This window comes from Phocoena phocoena, chromosome 19, assembly GCF_963924675.1.
Source record: "Phocoena phocoena chromosome 19, mPhoPho1.1, whole genome shotgun sequence".
Lineage (NCBI taxonomy): Eukaryota > Metazoa > Chordata > Mammalia > Artiodactyla > Phocoenidae > Phocoena > Phocoena phocoena.
In genome coordinates, this window is record NC_089237.1 from 49,912,813 (window position 1) to 49,933,881 (window position 21,069).

The 21,069-nt window shown below is 46.0% G+C and overlaps 3 protein-coding genes across 4 annotated transcripts in view; 2 read left to right on the plus strand and 1 right to left on the minus strand.

The window, feature by feature from the left end:
• Nucleotides 1-2,652: 2,652 nt before the first annotated feature.
• Nucleotides 2,653-7,677, plus strand: C1QBP (complement C1q binding protein). The gene is made up of 6 exons (XM_065896399.1): nt 2,653-2,994; nt 3,608-3,758; nt 5,442-5,535; nt 6,699-6,794; nt 7,040-7,162; nt 7,297-7,677. Exons 1-6 carry the CDS (start codon nt 2,772-2,774, stop codon nt 7,444-7,446), a joined length of 837 nt encoding a protein of 278 aa, XP_065752471.1. The 5' UTR covers nt 2,653-2,771; the 3' UTR covers nt 7,447-7,677.
• A 63-nt stretch (nt 7,678-7,740) lies between these two features.
• Nucleotides 7,741-14,723, minus strand: RPAIN (RPA interacting protein). 2 transcript variants are annotated; one of them, XM_065896400.1, is made up of 7 exons: nt 14,621-14,723; nt 12,834-13,004; nt 11,750-11,810; nt 9,576-9,687; nt 9,363-9,426; nt 8,204-8,344; nt 7,741-7,888 (listed from the first exon to the last, which is right to left on the minus strand). In XM_065896400.1, the coding sequence occupies exons 1-7, from the start codon at nt 14,699-14,701 to the stop codon at nt 7,859-7,861; spliced, it is 660 nt and encodes a 219-aa protein (XP_065752472.1). In that variant the 5' UTR covers nt 14,702-14,723; the 3' UTR covers nt 7,741-7,858. The 2 variants fall into 2 exon arrangements, with proteins under 2 accessions (XP_065752472.1, XP_065752473.1); XM_065896401.1 differs by lacking the exon at nt 8,204-8,344 and having other exon boundaries at nt 7,859-7,888; nt 14,621-14,701.
• Nucleotides 14,724-15,532: 809 nt separating this feature from the next.
• NUP88 (nucleoporin 88) overlaps nt 15,533-21,069 on the plus strand; it is a 29,764-nt gene continuing 24,227 nt past the window's right edge. The window contains exons 1-3 of the mRNA XM_065896806.1: nt 15,533-15,823; nt 18,400-18,569; nt 19,332-19,457. Coding sequence (XP_065752878.1) covers nt 15,533-15,823; nt 18,400-18,569; nt 19,332-19,457 — 587 coding nt within the window. The remainder of the gene's footprint in view (nt 15,824-18,399; nt 18,570-19,331; nt 19,458-21,069) is intronic.

Consider the following 21,069-nt stretch of genomic DNA (forward strand, 5'->3'; position numbering starts at 1 on the left):
GAGCAAATGAAAGGAAAGTACCCAGAGCTGTGCCTGCCCACGATAAACACGCCGTGGATCGTGAGCCGTGGAGCTTGGTTGCTGTTACTGCTTTTCTACATGATGTGAATCAGGTACAACAAACCCCGCTGAGTTCCCAAGACTGAGGGGGATCATCTGGAAAGGGGACCACCAGATGTCACAGAGCTGTTGACCTTGGATCTATTTTAACTTCTATCTGCATATGGACTTTTATAACAGAAAACACAAGAGATGAACTTCTGTTTCAGGAGGGAGGTGCTTTGGGGCCGTAAACACTTGAGCCTAAGGTGCGTCTCTGAGCTGAGCTTACGGCATTTCTCCTCTGGCCCTGCGGTGGGCGGAGGTGAGAACACAGGCAGCTTTGGCTCATCCATCACCTCATCTAGTGTTTATGTTCTTTTATCTTATTTATTTCCTACGATCATTTTTTCCTTCTTAGGGACCTGGGGACAGCCTGGCTTTGCCACTCGCCCCTCTCTAGCCCTCATTTTCCATATTTGTCAGAGGGGATTAGAGGGTCTCCACAGTCTCTTCCTGTTTTCATATTTTGAGGAGGGAAAAGACACCAAAAGTCCTTCTTAGCTATTTAATTATCAAAAGCAGATAATCTTTCCCCAGAGAATGCTATGCCCTAGAAGACGCCAAGATTTAGCCCTTTTATTGTGCTTAATTGGTCAGAACACACATGTGCAGTATTTTTGGTTATTCCTTTACTTAATAGAGGCCTAGGATGTTTAGGGTTCAAAAGGTATTGGTAAAAGAAAATACAATTTTTAATGTTCAAAAGGTATTGGTAAAAGAAAATATTGTATTTTTAATAAAACGTTCATCATGCTGGTAAAAAATTGGGAGTGGGGTAATTTATTATGTCCCTCAGCAAATTATATAGAGGTATCCTCTGGGGCAAGTAAAATTTAGCTTTTACTCATTTATGTCCAGCTCAAGTACCTGAACCGTTTCAGGAAATGTATATTTTTTCTGAGCAGGAATAAGGGGTAAATAGAATCTATGTTTCTGTACAGAAATATATTTGTCACTAACATTCTGGTAGAGTTTTCATACAGTAGTTTTTTATTGGGCTTTTTAAAAAGTTAACTTTTAACATAGCTGCTCAGGGATTAAATCAGATTGGAAAAGCCGGTCTGACTCTCCGTATTACTACAAAGAAATACATGGTTGTTTACATTGAGCTGCAGGGGATAGATAAGTACACTTTAAACTTTCTTAAGAAAGTTAAATGTTTCACAGTGATGTTGCAATCTAACCTTGAGCTACTCTTTTCAATCCTACAATCTCCGGTGGTGTGCCACCTTTTTTCCAACCTGTGAAATCCATATCTAGGTGAATCACTAGCTCCCTTGAGCAGCTTCATGTAAATAGATGCACTCCAAGCAGATCACATGCCTCAGATGTTTGTCTTCTGCTTCTAGTAATCATGGAGTGTGAAACCCCCAGAGCAGCATAGATCTAAGAACTGTCAACACCCAGTTCTTGGTAAAAACCTTTGGTAAAGAGATGCCAGAATGGAGACAGGTTTTTGCTCTGTGGATAAGACGGATTATGTCCTGTGATGCATAAATCCATTTAATCCAGCTGTGAAGAAATGCTTAGAACTGTGGCAAGGCATCTAAGATACCATTCCTTGTGCATAGAAGGAAACACTGCACCTGTGGGGAAGCAAGAATTTTATGATATTTCATTTGATCAGAATATTATAACTTGCAGCAAAAAAAATCTAGTTGGTTCAGGTTTATGTTGTATTTTGAGAGTCTGTTCTTGTTCAAACAGAGATAGCTCTAAAGAAGCACTGGCTCTTGTATATAATGCTCAGATTTGCACATGACTATCAAATCCATTAAAAGTGAATCTTGTACATGTGTGAGGCTTCTTTCTTGGGTCTCCTTTCCCTTATTCACAGAATGCTGTTTAGAATATATTAAGTATATCTTATCTTTGCCACTTGATTTGGGAAGACTTACTTTCTTGCTACCTTATATATCTTATGTGTCCTGGTAAGGTAGGAACATTAGTTCTTAACCTAAATTTAATGTAAGCCGTGGCTTCTTGCTCCCAGAAAAATAATGTCCTATCAGAACCTGGGTGTAAGTTTGGAGGGTTGCAGGAGTTAACCAGGGCTCTTGCCTTTAGGAGCTCCGGGTCTGGTGGGGGTGAGGGTCAGCTGCCAGGTAAGCCAGCAGTGCCAGGAGGTTTCTGCTGAGAAAAGAATGAAGCACAGGGGCCGGGTCGCACAGGCATGAGTCTGTTTTTCAGGGAAGAGAGGAGGAAGTTCCAGGAAGGCCTCTTATGGGAGGTGATCCCGGAGGCTGGTCTTTGGGAGTTGGTGGTGGCAAGAGTGCATTCCACGAAGTCATAGAAAGCCTGGCCGTGCTTGAGAACAGTAGATGGAAATTTGGAGAGTGTAAGCAGCCACTGGAGAGAACGGATGCCGGCCAATTAAACAGCAAGCCTGGGACACCAGACTCAAGCCGAATCAGCTAAAGAAGTTCAGGAATCGGATTCCAGGCCTCCCCGGGAGGCCACACCGGAGGCCACCAGCAGAGGGCGCATTCCCGCCCGCTGTGCCTTCGGTCTGCAAAGCGGCGGCACGGAAGCACTTCCCGGGGAGGGAGCGGGGCTTCCGGCGGCGGCCCTAGATCTAGGGGGCGCAGTGGCGAAGAGTCGTCGCTCTTGCCGAGAGTTGTCTTTCGTATCCGCACGTGTCCGCCGCCGCCTCTGCCTCCGCTGCAGAAATGCTGCCGCTGCTGCGCTGCGTGCCCCGTGTCCTGTGCACCGCTGTCGCTGGCATCCGCGCCGCCGCGCCCTCCCTGCCGCTGCTGCAGCCCGCGTCTAGGCCGTGCGCCCGGCCCTTTGGGCTGCTGAGCGTGCGCGCGGGGTCGGTGCAGTTGCCCGGTCTCCTGCGGCCTTGGGGGCCCTGCGGCTGCGGCTGCGGCCGCGGCGGACTGCACACCGAAGGTAAGACTCGTGCACGTGGGCCGGGGGCGTGAGGGGCCAGGGCCTGGGTGGGGTGGGGAGTCCGGGACGAGGAAGTGTAGACCACGCGTGGACAGCCCGGAACCGCCCCTGAAGTCCAGAACATTCTCCCACTGATCGGCCACCAGCGGGTTAAACCCACGCGTGATCGCGTTTCCCGTCTTCCCCCACTTCTGTTTTACTCTGCGGGGAGAGATGCTGTAAAGCCCTGGAGGCCGACTGTATTCTCAGTCTCTCGAAAATGGAACTTTGCGAAAGCCCAAGGTCGCGGTTGGGAGTAGCGTGGTGTTGTCTGTTGGCAAGTGAAAGAGAGTAATGGCGAATTTTTCTTACTTTATTTTGAAACGTTTTAAGGAGTTCATTGTTGGGAATCACTTTACCAGAATGCGAGCTCAGCTTCCCACTGATAGCTTACAGCATTTTTACAGATGAGGAAACTGAGGCTTAATGGATATGAGTTGGGTTAAGTTCCCAGAGCCACCGTTAATAGCAGAAGTATTAGAAACAGCCCAAATACAGGTCTCTGGTTGTAGTAACCTGGGTCATTTCCCGTTTTAGACTGATTGGCTCTTTCTGTAACTTATTTCCATTGTAGGGGACAAAGCTTTTGTTCAATTCCTCAATGATGAGATTAAGGAGGAAAAGAAGATACAGAAGTATAAGTCTCTTCCCAAGATGTCTGGAGGTTGGGAGCTGGAGGTGAATGGGACAGAAGCCAAATTAGTGCAGAAAGTTGCTGGAGAAAGGTAAGTACCAGGGGCCTATGGACTCCAGGGAACCAAATCCATGACCCTGCAGGACCTGCCCTGACTTATCCACAAGAGCTTTTAGTTAAGGCAGGTACTTAACAGACATGTGGTTTCCGAGAGATCGTAGGATTCATTTGGATAATTTCGTAAGCTCCAGGTCGTTCATTCACTGCACACTTATGTGCTGTGGTAGTTCATACGGAGATGGTAAGCAAGTAGCACCGAAGCCAAGTCGCTGGGAGCCTACTGGACCAGTAGAGGCGTCAGTCACTTAAACCCTTGCTGGTGAGGGAGGGTATACCTTGCCTAAATCTATGCACGCAAATTCAGAAATTCTGACAGCACCGACAGAATCTCAGATTTGCAATGCTGACTTACTATACTACAGGCTCTGGCTGAGGAAAACAAAGCTCCTACTGTTTATAGTTGAGAAAGCAAGATAAGGGTGGGCTTGCCGTGTAGTAAGGGTCACGATGAGAAAGATGGGAAGACTTTGACCTGCGAAAGCTGTTTGTGATCTACCTTGAGTGAATTTTTGTATATGCTGTGAAGTAGGGTTCTGGGTTTTTTGTTTTGTTTTGGTGGTGTAGTGTTTTTCCCTTCATAGGTCAATCATGTATTCTGTATCGTGACCTAAACCACTTTCCTGGGGTAGGTCGTAGGCAGTTTGGGGCCATTATAAGTAATGTTCTAATGAACATAACTGCATTTCTGTGCCCAGGCGTCAGCTTGGTCCGCACTGTTGCAGATTAGACAGATTTTGTGGCTGAACCTCAAACCTCAAACCGGCAAGGCAGCCAGTTAGCACAGCTCCAGAGGGGAGTGGCTACAGTGCACTGTTGTCTGCAACCCAGCCGTGCTCGTTCCACATCTCTCAACTTTAGATTCAAATTTTGGAACGTGATACGTCAGGTGAAGGTTCTTGCAACTGAAGATCGTCATTAGTTGGTGTTTGTGGCCTGCTTTGTGATTATAAACTTCCCACAACTGCTCTGAGGAGTGAGCCTGTCCTGCAGCATGCTCTTTTATTTTTTTGGCGGTGCCCTGTGTGTCTTGCAGGATCCTAGTTCCCCATCCAGGGACTGAACCCAGGCCACGGCAGGGAAAGCGTTGAGTCCTAACCACCGGACCACCAGGGAGCTCCCCAGCAAGTGTTGCTCTTTGTGAGGCCCCCCTCCATGGGGCCGGGGCTGCTCCCCATCCTCAGCTGATGCCACAGCCCTCCAGCGCTCCTTCTTCCCTTCCTCTCGGGCAGATTTTCTTCTAATGGAGAAAAGCTTTTAAAGGAGGCTTCTGCCCCCTGCCCCCAGCTTCTCAGCTGCTCAGCACTGGAAGGTGCCCTGGAAAGACGAGGGTGGCAGTGTCAGTTGGCTGTGGCCAGGAGGTGGCCAGTGGACACAGGTTGGCAGTGAGCCCTGGATGCTGGCCTGGTGACAGGAGCCCACACATGACTGTTCGGCTGAGGAACAAGTGCCTAATTGACTTCCAGCAGCCAACACATAGTAGGCCCACGTCAGACCTGCTGAATCTATCTGTGGGTGGGATGCAGGCACCCGCATTTTGGAAGTTCTGCAGATCAGAGGTGCATTGTTTCAGCAGCGTCTTTAACTGTAGCAAGCCTCAGTATCTACTTCTCAGTTAAGAGGACATCCTCTGTTGTGTTTTCTCTTGCCTTTCTAGGGTCACCGTCACTTTCAACATTAACAACAGCATCCCACCCGCGTATGATGGGGAGGAGGGGCCCTCTGAAGGGCAGAAGGTTGAAGAACAGGAGGCAAGTCTGTAACACTGTGACCAGCCTGTGCCGCCGCCTTCCCACGGGCTGTTCTGGGGGCTTGCAGGAGGAGCATTGGTTTTTGTGTCGTTTAAATTCTCTTAGCACTAGGAGAGAAGGCGAAGGACAGCCATCCTCGGGCCTTTTCTTGTGGAGCACCAGAACTGTGTGGCCCCTTTTCTTTACCAGGGGCGAAGTAAATTGTTACCTTTAGGCTTAGGCTTTATAATTTGCCCTGTGTTCACTTAATAGGGAGGAATTGAAACTGTCTTAACCCTTCCCATGATCAGGGGGTAAATTATCATTTGGAGTGTTTCCAAGTGAGGAGTGCTCTCACACGTCCCAGGCTGGTGATAAACACCAGGCAGGGGCGTCAGAGACTTCACCTTAAGGTGCTGCCCTTCTTGCTTGGACCTGGATGGTGCTCAGTCTTCAGACATTTTAGGAAGCAGTGTGCCCAGCCTAGAAACCAGCCAGTGTGAGGGCCACAGGGTCCCCAGGCTTTCTGGCTGGGTTGGCATGGTATTGTCTCACGACCCAGCTCAGCTCCCTGGAGCGCTGGCCCAGCACTAGGACCGCCCCGCCCCCAACACACACACTGGCTGGCTCACCCTCAAAGCGGGGGTTGCTGTGCTTTAGCCAGAGGCACCAGCCTCTGGTCCTGGGCTGTAATAGAGGAAGATCCCGAAACAGCTGGGAAGGGATTTTGGAGCTTTAGGCCAGCTTTGTAGTGTATGGATGTAGAAAAAGGCCCAGGAAGATTTAAGTTAATTGGCACTCTCGCTGGGGCTGGAGTTCAGATTTCCTGATTCTAACCTTGTAGAATTAGGTTAGAACCTAGTACGTATTAGGTTCTAATATGTAACCTTGTATGTTCTTTAAACAAGTAGCGTGGCTAATACAAGTGAAATGCTGTACTAAATATATGATACTCTGCCATCCAAAACATAGTCTACAACTCTAGAAAGGATCCACAGGGTGGGTTCAGCCCAGTCTGTCTGAACAAGCTGGTACATGGCTTTAATACTCTGTGTTAAAAGATCCTAGGCTCCTTATTTGGGAACACCATAGCGTAGCAGTGGCCATCAGACCCCCTGAACTGAGACCTTCGGTCCAGACCCCTGCCAACAGAGACATTTACTGACTCGTTCTTGTTTCCCCAGCCTGAATTGACGTCCACTCCCAATTTTGTGGTTGAAGTTGTAAAGGATGGTAGCAACAAGGCCCTTGTGCTGGACTGTCACTTTCCAGAAGATGAGGTATGTAGAGTGGAGTGCTGGCAGCCCTGGGGACAAGGAGGGCCTCCGGGGACCTTCCTGGTCCCATTTAGCTGATCCTAACATTTTCTAGCTTAGACCAGCAAAACTGGGAAGACTGGGGTGGGGGTGGTGAGGGAGCAAGGTTAAAATCTGAGTTTCAAGCTATAAATAGTCCCTTTTCTTTGCACGAGTCTGGCTTGTCCTGGGAAACCTTTCAGTTTTCCCCAAATATTGTCTCTTGTCAGATTGGACAAGAAGAGGAGGACCAGAGTGACATTTTCTCCATCAAGGAAGTGAGCTTTCAGTCCACTGGCGATTCTGACTGGAAGGACACGAATTACACGCTCAGCACAGATTCCCTGGACTGGGTGAGTGCTCGATAAGGTGATGGTGCCCTTGGGCCTTGCAGGGGAGGGTCTAGTCCAAGGCCACACAAAGAAGCATCTTAATAAGTGTCTCGGGTGCCTTCTTTTTTTTTTTTAACCAATGTTTCTCCTTTTAGGGCTTATACGACCACCTAATGGATTTCCTTGCGGACCGAGGGGTGGACAACACTTTCGCTGATGAGTTGGTAGAGCTCAGCACAGCCTTGGAGCACCAGGAGTACATTACTTTTCTCGAAGACCTCAAAGGTTTTGTCAAAAGCCAATAGAGAAGACAAGCTGCCAAACACCTTAATTTGATGGCAGGCTTTGGCCAGTGAACAACACCTACTCTGAAGCCAGACCCACATGCTTTGAAATGGTTTTCATCCCAATATCATGGAAAATAATTCAATATTAACTTATTTCTGTTGCCTCTGATTTACCATTTATTCTCTACAAACCTGTTATTTCTAGATTTTTGTATAACAAAATGATGGACAATAAAATCTCCAAGGTGATTGGTCTTTTCTATTTCTACTCCTTCCCTTTCAACCAGCATTACGAAACACAAAGAGCAGAGAAAACTTTGAAACGTTTTAATACAAAATAAGTTATAAGTGAAAGATTTGTATTTACAAGGCCCCTTCTCAAGACAGAACTTGTTTCCAACCCAGTAGATCGTGTGCATCAGGGTTGGCTCTAGAGGATCACAGCCCAAGTATCACAAGCCTGAATTTAAATAGAAAAAAGTTAGCTTCAATTATATTCCAGTCACAAAAGCAATCTCAGTATGTGGTTAAAAGTGGCAACCAGTAATGACATTTATGCTGCTCCTTCCACGAGCTGGGCTGCCTCTGTCCCTCCCCTTTCGGGGAATGACTGGCCTTTTTAACTGAAGTGACTTCACTTTTCTATGCAAGTAAAGTTCCTCAGAGAATAAACTGCATTTTTAAACATTTACCTCTTTGTAAGCTATTTCTACCAGGGTGGGAATGAAACCAACCACCGACCCGCTTTTACCACTGGGTCCTGTGGGAGGCGTACCAGACAGCTCATGAGAAGACTGGGCTTTTCCTCTGTTCCTTCAGTGACCGAAAATGCCGGCATGTGGGGACAACATGCACCGTGCTCATTCACGCTGTCTTCTAAACAGGCGCGAAACTTCTGCTCTGTCACCTCTGGAGACTGAAAAACAGAAAAGTTAAACTACAGGCTAACCTTAGTCGTCTCATAGTCAACAGGCCGAAAATCCCGATTCCTCACACCATCCTGTAACTGGCTTGCTGTGATGCCCTGATCTCTCGGACCTTTAGAAACGCTCACGATCGTGCTGAGGGGATCTCTTAAATAACGTCCACCTGACCGCCTCTCCGATGGACCAGCGCTCTCCACTCCTGCCCTGAACACTGATTGATGCTCACCGCACCAGGAACGTCCAGGGCTGGGAGGCTTCCCAGCCAAGTGTATCCTTACCAAGAGCCAGTGCTGCTTGGTCCTACCTCTGTGCTAACTGAACTTGCTATTGTAACTGACTGACTTAATTATCTACTTTGTAAACCAATGAAATAAGAGAATGAAACAAAGTTATGTTTTTGTGATAAGTGGAATATTGAAGAAACAGTCAAAAAGATGAGTCCCTAAAAAGAAAAGGTGTTGAATTAGGTAAAAGATGGGGAGGAAAAATCCTGAAGTGCACTCAGCTTCTTGATGCACTTACAGAAACAAAACAGGAAATGCTAGACTATGCGCTTTAAGAGCAGTTTATAAGAAGCAAAAACAAAAAAAACCTCAGCTCTCCAATCAGCAGAGCCTCGCTCAAGGACTGGCAAATAAGTGTATATGTTTAAAACTTCCTATAAAATGTTTCATTTGTATAGCTTACCACTTCAACGAACTGGCAAACTTTTAGCCACATCATGTCAGGTAAGAGGGCTCCTATATTTTAAGACCACTGACACTTAAAATTCTGAATACAGCTGTGTCTTCATATATGGAAAAATTTTATGTAAATCAGATACAGGTGTTTCCAATTCTAAACTGGGCTTTCTATAAAGCTCTTAAGCAGCGGTACATTGATAAGTACCTCACGGATATGCTGTCTGTATTCTCACCATGGATGACTGCAAGCTACCAGTGTGAACTGAACATGAAGTTGGGAAGAGATGTGTGCAGAGGTGACACGATCTGTGTGAGGAACACTCACATGAGATGGGATGTACAGGCCACACTGACACATGACCACACCGCTTGCTATTCTCAGATTGTACCTGGAAGCAGAATTGGGATCCCAGAGCATTACGGCCAGCAGACCTGGATCCCCCAACCTTCCCAGATAATAGATTTGGGGGGAAATTCCACTCACCTTGGAGTGTGGGGTGGGAACAAATAATGCTGAAAAGGTTGTGAAAACTCTTACTTTGTACACACAGGACAGACGAGGGAGTTTGCTTCCCACTCAGCCAGCATGACGCTGAGACACTTTTCATCAAACTGCAAGCTCTTCTCGTACTCACTGATGATGGACTGTTCTGCAAGGCAAAGGACAGCCGGCGTGTTTCACCGCACGTCACCTGGGTCGCCCTGTCCTGAGTGCTAAGCTTCACTTTCAAAGGCACCATCCACACAAGAGAAAAATGCGGGCAAAATCACACAACCAATCACTAACTACTGCTCAGGCTTCATCTTGTTGGATCTTTCCCCTCCTGTCTGTCCTCTCCTTGTGAAGTGATGAGGCTAAGAGACAAAGAGACAACTTTCACACCCATCTCCAGAGGCCACAGGGGCAGAGATGAAGAGTGGCAGGGTCCCAGGGGTGGCTGGAGAACGCGGACGCTGACGGCTTCAGACGCCAGGCCCACCTGGCTGAGTCTAAGGTGAGCTGTTCGCCAGTGTCCACAGACTCAGGCTCTGGGTTGTTCAGAACGTGTGTAGCAAACATGCAACAAGCCCTAGTACTTAGTAGGCCTGGGGTACAAAGATGAAGAAGGCTGGTCCCTGCTCTTGATGAGCTCACCATCTAGGCTTCGGAGCAGGGGTCAGCAAACCACAGCCCACAGGCCATTCCAGCCCACCTAACGTTTTTAATTTTTAAAACATTTTTGGCCATGTCACAGGGCATGCAGGATCTTAGTTTCCCGACCAGGGATTGAACCCGTGCCCCTGCAGTGGAAGCATGGCGTCTTAACCACTGGACCGCCAGGGAAGTCCCCCACCTTCCATTTTTTAAGTAAAGTTGTAATGGAACAGCCACGCTCATTTGGTTTATGTGTGGGCTATAGCTGTTTTCACACTACAACAGCAGAACTAAGTAGCTGCAATAGTCTGAATGTTTACTATCTGGCCCCTCACAGAAAGTTTGCCAACCTCTATTCTAGAGGGTTCCTTATGACTGAGTATGGCAGAACACAGCAAATTCTTATCACTGCAGGTTTTTAAATTCAATATACCCCAAGAGAAATATTTAGTGAGTCCTGTGTTTCACCACTAAGATAGGTTTTGCAGGCGAGGGTAAAGAGAAAATCAATTAAAAAGAAAAAAAAGAATTAAAATCAAGGAATATACAGTCTAACTGGAGTCAACACACCAATCATAATAACTAACGTTTGCATAGCGCTATGTGTCAAATGCTGTTTTAAGTTCTTTATGTATATTAACTTCTTCACTACTACTTCCCTATTTTGAAGATGAAGAAACAGGCACAGGGAGATTAAGTGCTTTGCCCGGCGCCACACAAGTTAAAGTGGTAAAGCTGAGAAGTGAATCTTAGCAGTCTAGGCCAAGAGTTCACTCTCTTCTGTCTCACGCTACCTGGTAGGGGCATCATAAGGAGAGAACCATAGCATGGAAGGAGAGGTCTGAGCACAAGGTCTGGAAACAAGCTATTGTGTATTGAAAACTTCCTATATGCCAGGCACTGCTCGAAGTCTACACATATTATTTAAGCCTACAAATAGTTTTGTAGTTTTACAGAGTCGAGACTGTGATCTCTAACAGATGATAAAAACTAAGCCTAATCAAGATAGGGCTATGTGAGATAAATGACTTAATTATGTAAGGTGCTAAATTATGCACTCTGTGGTGCTACGATTCTGCAGGAAGGGGGCGCTCACAAGACCCTGGGGAGTCAGTCAAGAAAAGATACAAGAGAAGGTACTTAAATTAGGTAGCGCAAGAGATCTGATCATGCACTATCCTGTAAGGTGACAGGATTACTACTAATCTATTAACAGAGAGGTACTGTCGGATAGAATAGACACGGGAACTGGATTCACAACACTGATTTTACTTCCCAACTCCACCACCAGCTGTGCAACCTGTGTAAGACACCACTCTCTTCTGTCTCACGCTACCTGGTAGGGGCATCATAAGGAGAGAACCATAGCATGGAAGGAGAGGTCTGAGCACAAGGTCTGGAAACAATGACTATTATTATTGGGAAGACAGACAGCCAAGACCTTAGAGGAAAAACAGAGACTTCTAGACACTCGACTGAAGATGGAAATAATGAGTTAAAAACATTCTGTTCAGAAAAAAGCATCAGCATTAGAGCAGCTAGAGATATAGGCAGGAAGAACTATTCTTAGACTTCACCTTGATCAATCAGCTCCTGTTGGATTTCCTCCAGCACGGCCAGGTCCAGCGGCTCCTCCAACTGCAAGAGAAAGTAGGGTCAGCAGAGGTTTGAAGTTATGATCAGCTGACAAGACCCACAGTGATTCACACTTGGAGGCTGGCTTGAAGAACACAGATTTAACTGAGGAAATCAACCCAGTCCTTCTGTAGAATGTGCCGACAATGCGGTAATGTGGCCACGCTGAGAAAGGCATCAACAGATGATTAAACCAGCCAGTGACAAAATAATGGTACCACATTTGGGGGAGACGGTATAGGGTAGCAGCTAAGTATATGGCTCTGCTAAAGCTCTGTGACCATTAGAAAGTTCCTAACCTCTGTCAACCTCATTTCAGGCCTCTGTAAAGTGGGAATAAAAGCCACCTGAGAGGGTTATTGTACGCACTCACTGTGATTATGTAACTCAGACATTTGGCACAATGTGGGACACATAGAAGGCACCAAATAACGCCTCTTTATTACAGAGAGGCTCGATGTTCTCAAAGCAGTTTCCCACATGTTTCTTATACTGTCCTCACAATACCGACAACATTATCTTCTTCATCTTACAAATGGGAAAACCAGAGCTCAAAGAGGCAGAGTTAAGAGTCAACAGCAAAACCAGGATCAGAATTCCAGAACTACTGACTTCCAATCCAGTGCTCTTCCTGATACGTGGTAAATGGTCTCCTATCCACACCCAGTTCCTAACCCTGCCTGAGATTAGAACAAGAAAGTTCCTGGAGACCTTTTTAAAAAGAGAGATTCCTGGCTCAGGCCTACTGAATCAAAAGCTCCAGGGGTGCAGCCAATGAGTGAAATTTCTTTCTTTTCAGTTTCAGAAGTGATTATGATGCAATGATGCAGCAGGTCGACAGCCTGGTATTTATGAACCATTAATTAATCTAGAAGAGTCTAACGTTAAAGGTAGAAGAACCTGGGTGAGAGGCCGTTAGAATCCTGATTGGGGGCTGGAGGGTGGATGGGTTTAGAGGACTTGGGGAAATAGGCAGAGAGAGGACACTGGCATCCTTGGTGCTAAAAACACATATCCCAGCCTGACCTGAGCCAAGGCCTCTGGCCGGCTCTCCACTGACCGCAAAGCATTCCACTCTTCTTCCATCACCTCCTGCACTAGAAAGGTGTTCTGAGCTCCTCCTGACATACTGCCTCCAGCCTGGCGATATTTGTTTAGGAGCCTGTCCCGGCTGTTTCTCATTCTCTCCAGGCATCCCTTGGAAGAAGGAGAAAGAGGTGAGGGGGCAGAAAAGGCAATTCAGTCAAAAACAAACAAACAAAAAACACCTCTTAGATTAGTTGTTAAAACATTAAAGGAATTTTATAGACACAAAATTTCAACTCTAATCCCAACTATTGTTATTTTGGCACCTTCCTCTCCAGCCCTTATCCACGTGTAGATGGGTGAAATTACAATGCTTGGGTCACGTATTTCCAGATTGACATATTTCATAGTCTATCTTTAATGCTAGCTTGCTTAATGGTTGGGTGATAATAGCGCAGCATCCACCGTGCTAACAGGACACTTAGGTTGCTTCCTAATTCTTTTTTTTGTGTTTTGTTTTTGTTTTTAAATAAACTTATTTATTTAATTTATTTATTTTTGGCTGCATTGGGTCTTCGTTGCTGCACACTGGCTTTCTCTAGTTGTGGCGAGCGGGGGCTACTCTTCGTTGCGGTGCATGGGCTTCCCATTGTGGTGGCTTCTCTGGTTGCAGAGCATGGGCTCTAGGCACATGGGCTTCAGTAGTTGTGGCACGTGTGCTCAGTAGTTGTGTCTCAAGGGCTCTAGTGTGTAGGCTCAGTAGTTGTGGTCCACGGGCTTAGCTGCTCTGTGGCATCTTCCAGGACCAGGGCTTGAACCCATGTCCCCTGCAGTGGCAAGCGGATTCTTAACCACTGCGCCACCAGGAAGTCCCGCTTCCTAATTCTTGCTATTCTCGATATGATGCTGGTAGCCGCCATTCTGTACGATGTTTCTCAACTTCAGGCAATCTTGTCCCCTAGGGGACATGTGGCAATGACTGGAGACATTTTTGGTTGTCACAGCTCTAGCTGTAGGATTATTGACATCTAGTAAGTAGAGGCCAGGGAGGCTGCTAAACATTCTACAATCCTAGAACAGCACCCCAAAACAAAGAACTATCGTCTTCAAAATGTCAAGAACCAGGATTGAGAAATCCTGCTGTCGACAGTCATTTCTAGCATCAGATTATTTTCCTGGGATATATCCACTACTTCAGAGATTACTGGAAAGACAGGCCATAGTACTTACAGGAACCAGACTGAGCTCTGGATAGGTCAGAACTGACCGTAGGCTACAACCCTGCTAAGACTTAGTGACGGAGGCTCAGAAGAAATAGTTTGGAATAGGAAGAGAAATAATTTCCGGGATTAGAAATAATGTCTAATTATTCTATTCCTCTGTGGAATAGACATAACGTCTCTCTCACTTGCGGTGAGTGTACAAGGTGCCTCTCTGGTGTCCACCAACCCGACATCAGCGGGTGATGGTGGTGCCACCGTAGAGATGTAGCGGTGCGGTCGCGATCACACTTCACACTGAAAGCAAACCCGAGTCCAAAAGGAAGGCTTCCTGGGCCCGGGCCGGCCCGGGCAATGCCACACCCAAAGGCACAGAAACTCCAGGAAGTGGCCGGGCGGTGGCCGAGGCCCGGACCTACAGGCGAGAGGCTCAGGTTCCAGGTCCACCTCCACGGACACCTGCTTCACCCGGCTGGGCTGAGAGAAAAGCACGGAGGAGAGCGGTTGCCGGGACGGACTAGGGGAGTGACGACAGCCCGGCCAAGGCTTTCCAAACCCCACACTCACCTGCCTGAAAGCCTCTTTCCAAGGCGGCGAGCCCAGCAGTTTATACAGGGAGCGACGCCGAGACCCTGATCCCTCTGCCATCTCCTTTTCGCGGGAGTCGCCGCCAGAAGGCCCCGCCCCCGGGGCGCGTGCAGAATCCTGGGACTTGTAGTTCCTGGGTGCTGGTCGCACCAGATCGTAGGGAATTCTGGGAAGCGTTGTCCTTCCGGCCGGCCCCACTCGGAGACAGGCTTGGGCAATCCCAGAATGGGTGACTAAAGAAATGACGTTTATGGGCTTCTCTGGTGGCGCAGTGGTTGAGAGTCCGCCTGCCGATGCAGGGGACACGGGTTCGTGCCCCGGTCCGGGAGGGTCCCACATGCCGCGGAACGGCTGGGCCCGTGAGCCATGGCCGCTGAGCGTGTGCGTCCGGAGCCTGTGCTTCACTACAGGAGAGGCCACAACAGTGAGGGGCCCGCGTACCGCAAAAAAACAAACAAAAAGAAGTGACATTTGTGAGGTCTGCCCAACCTGGATTGGGGGAGGTAAGTTTTGAGGGAAGGTTTTAGATGTTTAGGTTTATCCAGGTGGAGGTGTCCAATAAGCAATTTGATACACAGGTCTCAGGCGGTTTACCCCCAGCTACTAGACTTCCCGCAACCCCAAAGCTTTCTCTAAGCAGGCACTGGCATGTTGAACTTCTCGTCCCGCCCCCTTTGGCTTCAGAATAGGCTTGACTGGTGATTGGCTTTGCTTTGGCAATGACGCTACCTGATGGGCTGGCCTCACCTTCGCCCCGCCCCTCCCCTAGCCCTGCTCGGGCTTCCGGGCTCCCTGCTCGATGACTGGCCGAAGCAGTGGACGGCTGGAAGCGAATTGGCTGCCCTCAGCGGCGGGCTGAGCAACTGGGCTGACGAGAGCTGTTGGGCCAAGATGGCGGCCGCCGAAGGAGCCGCCGGAGAAGGTGAGCTGTGGCAGGCCTGGCTCCCTGACCATGCCGTGTTCTTGCGGCTCCGGGAAGGACGGAAAAACCAGAGCCCAGCCTCAGCCGAGAAGCCGGCTTCTTCATCATTGCCTTCGCCGCCGCACTTGCTGACGAGAAACCTGGTCTTGGGCCTCGGCGGAGAGCTCTTCTTATGGGACGGAGAAGGCAGCTCCTTCTTAGTCGTGCGCCTTCGGGACCCCAGCGGCGCCGGTGAGGAGTCCTCCCTCTCCCAGTACCAGGTACGGCCAGGCTGATCTGGAAAATGACCCTCAGCTGGGATCTGAAGTAGCGTTTACGTCCCCTTCCCATCCTGGCTGTTTTTCGTCTGCTGGGAGGGGTGCTATGCGAGGGTGAGCAGACGTCCTTTTGGGGGGCGTCCAGCTGCGACTGGAAAAGTCATTTTCATCCGCTGTAGCGTGGCCGCAGAACCTTTTGAACCCTCTCTACGCATGTTTCACTCCTTCCGCATATGTTCGTTGACTCTGACACTGCGCCGGATACTGTTATAGGAACGCCTGCGCTCCAGATGCTTAAATTCGCGGGGTCTGGGAGGAAGGGAGAGACCATGGAGTAACAGTAAAACATCTGTGGCGCAGGTGCTCTGAAGAAAAACAAAGCAGGGGTAAGAGGCTTAAGAGTGTGGGTGCACTCGCTCTTTTTAGGAGGTTGGTCCCGAGAATCCGATGTCATGACGTCACGCTCATAAAATAATAGGGACAGTCCTAACTTTCTCTTGGGGTTGTTGAGAGCATTACGTCGGGTCGTTGATTTGAAAGCAACGAGCTTCGTGCCTGACATGGAGGAGGAATGCCGTTAGCTCTTTCAAAAAATTGGGCCATCTCCAGAGTTGAAAGGGATTTTTGCTGGCTTCTTGAGAAGCCAACAGCATGTGAAAGTAGGTGTGATCAGAAAGTACTACAGACTTCTTGTGGTTAAACATTGCTTTATGGAAGCGTTTATTTGTAATAAGCCGATTCGCGTCTTTTAAAGATTACAAAGTAAGAAAACTTGGCCCCCCTTCTAACATATGGCATACATATGTCGTGTGCCGTTGTTTGAGTCTTGCTGATGAAAAATGATTTGAATAAGGTGCTGGCATTGTTTTTGCAGTTTTGAAAACAGGTCACAAGCCCACAAACTACTGACTGTAAAATTTCAGCTTATAAGAGTAAGTGTTAGACGCTCGGCACACAGTATTAACAATAGCACGCTGTATTGCTATGCAGAATTTAGCACAGTCATGATTAAATTATTTATACTTGTTAATTTATTGTCTGACTTCTTTTCTGGAGTGCAAGCACCAAGGCAGGGGCTGTGTCCACCTTACTTAGTTTTGTATCCCCAGTACTTCAGTGTGCTTGGAACATACAGACCCTTAGTACATACTGATAACTGTCTGAATGACCTTCAGTCCTCCAAATGTCAAAAAGTCAGAGATAGACAAGGAAGCAGTTTAGCATGAATTGCAACTTTCAGTGAAACGAAAACATGAATAGTAACCTTAAAAACCAAACCAAAAAAAGCCCACATAAATTATGTGATTATCACAGGTGACCTAGGTAATTAGATTAGATTGTATGCATAACAGGAGAAAGGTGGTCTGATTTGAGGTAGATCATTAGAATCAAATAGGAAGAAGATTGAGAAGATGGGAAAAGAAGGGAAGAACCACTGACTGGAGAAAAAACAGTTTGATTAGAATCAGCAAAGGGCAGCTAAGAACAAAAACAAAGAAACTTCAGACTTACAGACATCAGGAACAATTGAAATCACATTATATTCAACAGTCTTGTCTAAAAAGATTTTGATTTAGGGTGATTCTCTATACGTAAGGATAAACAATACATTGGTAATCTCATGGTTTATTACTGAAAATAGAAAGAAAAGAAAATGGGAATTTGAGATGCTCATGAGAGAAGAAATAGAAGTACATTTTTTTTTTTTTTTGAGGGCATATGAGACAAACAGCTTAACAGAATCCCCTGAAAATATCACTGTTCAATGTCAAATCTGCTTCGGTAAAGCAGCATTTTAGTTGCAGAAGCTCTGGAAGCCATTCTCTATCTTATTGTACTATTTATAACAGTAATTATCATTTACTAGTACTTACGAGTTCTTCATTTGACTGGTCATTAATACATATATTGAGAGTTAGTTAGCAACATGCCATATACTATGCCAAAGATACAGAGAGGAAAGACACAGAGCTCAAGTAATTCTTAGTTGTGTGGGATGAGCAGGTAAAAGGATAATTAGAATGCAGGGTGATAAGTACTATTATAGAATTATCTAGGGTGTGCTATAGGAGTACAGAAAACATGCATTAGTTCCTGGCCACAAGGTCAGGGATATTTTCTTGGGGGGAAAGTGCATAGGAACTGAGTCTCCAAGAATGTTTTAGCCAGCTAAAAAAGAAAAATGAGGGCATTGCAGGAAGAATAGTTGTACAGAGACACAGAGACATAACAAAGTATGATGATTTCCCAGAAATACAAGTTAATCTGATTGGAGTATAAAGTACAAGTGGGGAATGGTGGAGATTTGACGCTGAAGTGGTAGTCTGGAGTTTGATTGTAAAAAGGGAATTATATGTAGTATTTGTCAAAGTAGGGAAACCTGGTGCATTTTATATAATATTCCAATCTAAATAGTTAAAAAATATTTCATCAGGTAATGGCTGAGGTGTTAGTACTTACCCAGAATGTTTCATTAAACTACAGTTATAGAAAACTAAAGTGGTACTGTGCTTTCAAGTAACTGCCGTATATATTTGCATTAAAATTAACTATTTTAACTAGTTTGCTTTAATTTTCAGAGATTGCTTTGCATAAATCCACCCCTGTTTGAAATCTATCAAGTCTTGTTAAGTCCAGCACAACATCATGTAGCACTTATAGGAATAAAAGGACTTATGATATTAGAATTACCTAAAAGGTGGGGGAAGAATTCTGAGTTTGAAGGTGGAAAATCAACAGTGAATTGTAGGTAAGTTGTATTTCCATTTAGTGTTTATCTGTATAATTTTGTAATACGTGCAAAAAATTGCTTAAGACCAGTGGTTCTTAAGGTATGTTTATGCCGCTTCTATTGAGACATCATACTCCAGGTGGTCTGCACACTGGCTTCTCGTGATAATAGTGTTTACAGTATATGTGGGGTTGTACTTTTATTCTGCCTAAATTATCACATTGCTGTCTCATTGGAAGTCAGGCTGTTTTTTCAAGTAGGTTGAAATAAGATGTTTTAAAAGCAGTTATTAACTGTGAGCCGGACAGTTTTCTCATAAGTGTAACTAAGTTTTATTTTTGTATTTTTTTCTTTTCCAATTAATCCTGAAAAATGAGAGTCTGAAAGATCTGAAAAGAATATAAGGTAGAAACCCATCTTTAGCTCCACAACTCATAGGTTGGCCCTCCTTAAAAATGTTTCCTTTTTAAATCTCTGTTTCCTCATTTCCACAATAGGAGTGATAATAGCTGCCCTTGTAGTTTCCTTACAAAGTTACTAAAAGGATCAAGTAAGATACTGTATCTAAAATCACTTGTAAAGTACAGTATAATATACTCTACAATTTAGAAAATATTTTAATTTTGATTCTTTGATGTTGGTTGGTAGATGCTTTAAATGCTGTCTCAGCAAGATTTATAAGAAAGGAATTTGAAGGAAAGAAGAGCAAAGAGTGTTAAGATAGGTTTTCCTTTAGAAGCTTTTTCATCCAGTTTTGGGAAATTGCTGTCTTTATTTTAGCACCACTCCCGTTGCTGAGAGATTTTTCACCAGTTCTACCTCTCTGACTCTAAAGCATGCTGCCTGGTATCCGAGTGAGATGCTGGACCCCCACATAGTGCTGTTAACATCAGACAATGTAATAAGGTACATTTTTTTCTTACAGCTTTGTGAGTAGGAAGATTCTCTTTCTGGTTGCCAGTTAATAGCTCAGAGTACCACTAAATGGGTCAGTAGATGTTGGAAAGCTTTATCTGATGGCTGTTGTTACCCATTCTCAATCGTGTAAGAATCGTCCAGCTGCCCTAACTTACGTGCCTTAATTACTGTTATTCCCTCTCAACTGGTCCTACCTCCAGTCTCTGCTTTCCCAATCTGACCTATTAAGATAATCTCCCTAAAACTGTTTTCACTGTGTCACTCTTTTGGAGGTAATGTAGCATAGGGGAAAGATAATTTAATTGGGAATTGAGAGATTTGAGTTCTTGTCCCAATGTCACTTCTGTCTTTGGGATGTTAAAAACTTGGGCACCTCAGTTTCCAGTTTGTCAAATGAGCAGGTTTCATCTGATCATTTACTAAAGCCCCTTCCAGGTTTTGCATTGTATGATTAAATGCCCTAATCCTACAGAGATCTCTATTATCAGTTAACTTTCTGGATCTGCCTTATGTAAAAAGTTTGTTGGGGAGACTGACTGATGTACAGATACCTGCAGTTTTATTTTTTCTAATGACTGCTTTGACTGTGCTCTACCAAATCTTTTACTGCTGAATGGTTGATCCTTTAAGGGCTTCTTACACAGATCTCATAGATTTCTGGTTACTTTTAGTTATTAAAACTTAGTCTGTTCAGTTTAAAACTCTGATCTCAAATCCACTTCAAAACTATATCCTGGTCCTATCACAGGTCAGACCTTGAGGGATCTGAAATGAGTGGAGAGGGCATGATCTGCTCTTTGACTCTTCTTTCTACCCAAGCACCTTGAGGTAGGGGGTGAAGTGTAAGGAGGCGAGCTGTTCCTCCTTCCTCTGGGTCTGACTCCTCAATGGTGGGGTAAAGAGAGTGTGCTAGCTGAGGCATACATCTTACCTAACTGGTTATCCATCAGTGAAGGGCAGGGGGCATATCCCTCCTGGTTTAATCTAGTTCCCTCAGGTGCTAGTGGCCTCCATTGATGTGATAGTCTCTGCACAGATTAGTGTGTGGTTTTTTCAGGGGCAGTGTTTGGCCTTCAGCTCCCTCCATCACTCAGGAGCTCTGCTTCCCATTGGCTCTACCAACTGTCCATGCCCTGAACCCTCTGTCAAGATGGAATATCGCTAAACTTGGTATCTCCTGCCTTCTCGACCTAACCGTTGTGGTTTTTCATATGGAGCCATGGTAACTGCCAAGGTCTTTTTCCCTGCCCTCCAAGGGCTACAGAACTGGGCATACTACACTATAGTCCTTTCTTATGTTGTCCCAGCCTACCTCCTTCAGAAATTTCCATATTTGGAGTAGATACCATAGAGTGTTCTCATGCCCCCAACCCTAGGATATGACATGTCAGAATCACCCAAGTATTCCCTTGCCTTGGTGGCCTGTAGTTTTTGACAATACATCTGGCATTCAGCTAGAAAATGAGATACCCGTTTCCCCTTATTACAGGTACCCCTAAATCTGGCTGGTTCTTTTAGGGCCTTTCCTACCCACCCATTTGGCTCTGCAGTTGGGGGTAAAGAAAGAAGGAGGACCCTCACATTCCAGACATCGTACCAT

Bases quoted from the DNA above. Each gene is read 5' to 3' on its own strand.
- RPAIN (XM_065896400.1), bottom strand. From the start codon at position 14,701: ATGGCAGAGGGATCAGGGTCTCGGCGTCGCTCCCTGTATAAACTGCTG. The intron at 13,005-14,620 runs GTGAGTGTGGGG...CCTTCTTCCAAG, and splicing joins GGAAAGAGGCTTTCAGGCAG to GGATGCCTGGAGAGAATGAG. The intron at 8,345-9,362 runs GTGAGTGTTCCT...TCTGTTTTTCAG, and splicing joins GCCTGTACATCCCATCTCAT to TCTCCAGAGGTGACAGAGCA.
- C1QBP (XM_065896399.1), top strand. From the start codon at position 2,772: ATGCTGCCGCTGCTGCGCTGCGTGCCCCGTGTCCTGTGCACCGCTGTC. The intron at 3,759-5,441 runs GTAAGTACCAGG...TTGCCTTTCTAG, and splicing joins CAGAAAGTTGCTGGAGAAAG to GGTCACCGTCACTTTCAACA. The intron at 5,536-6,698 runs GCAAGTCTGTAA...TTGTTTCCCCAG, and splicing joins AGAAGGTTGAAGAACAGGAG to CCTGAATTGACGTCCACTCC.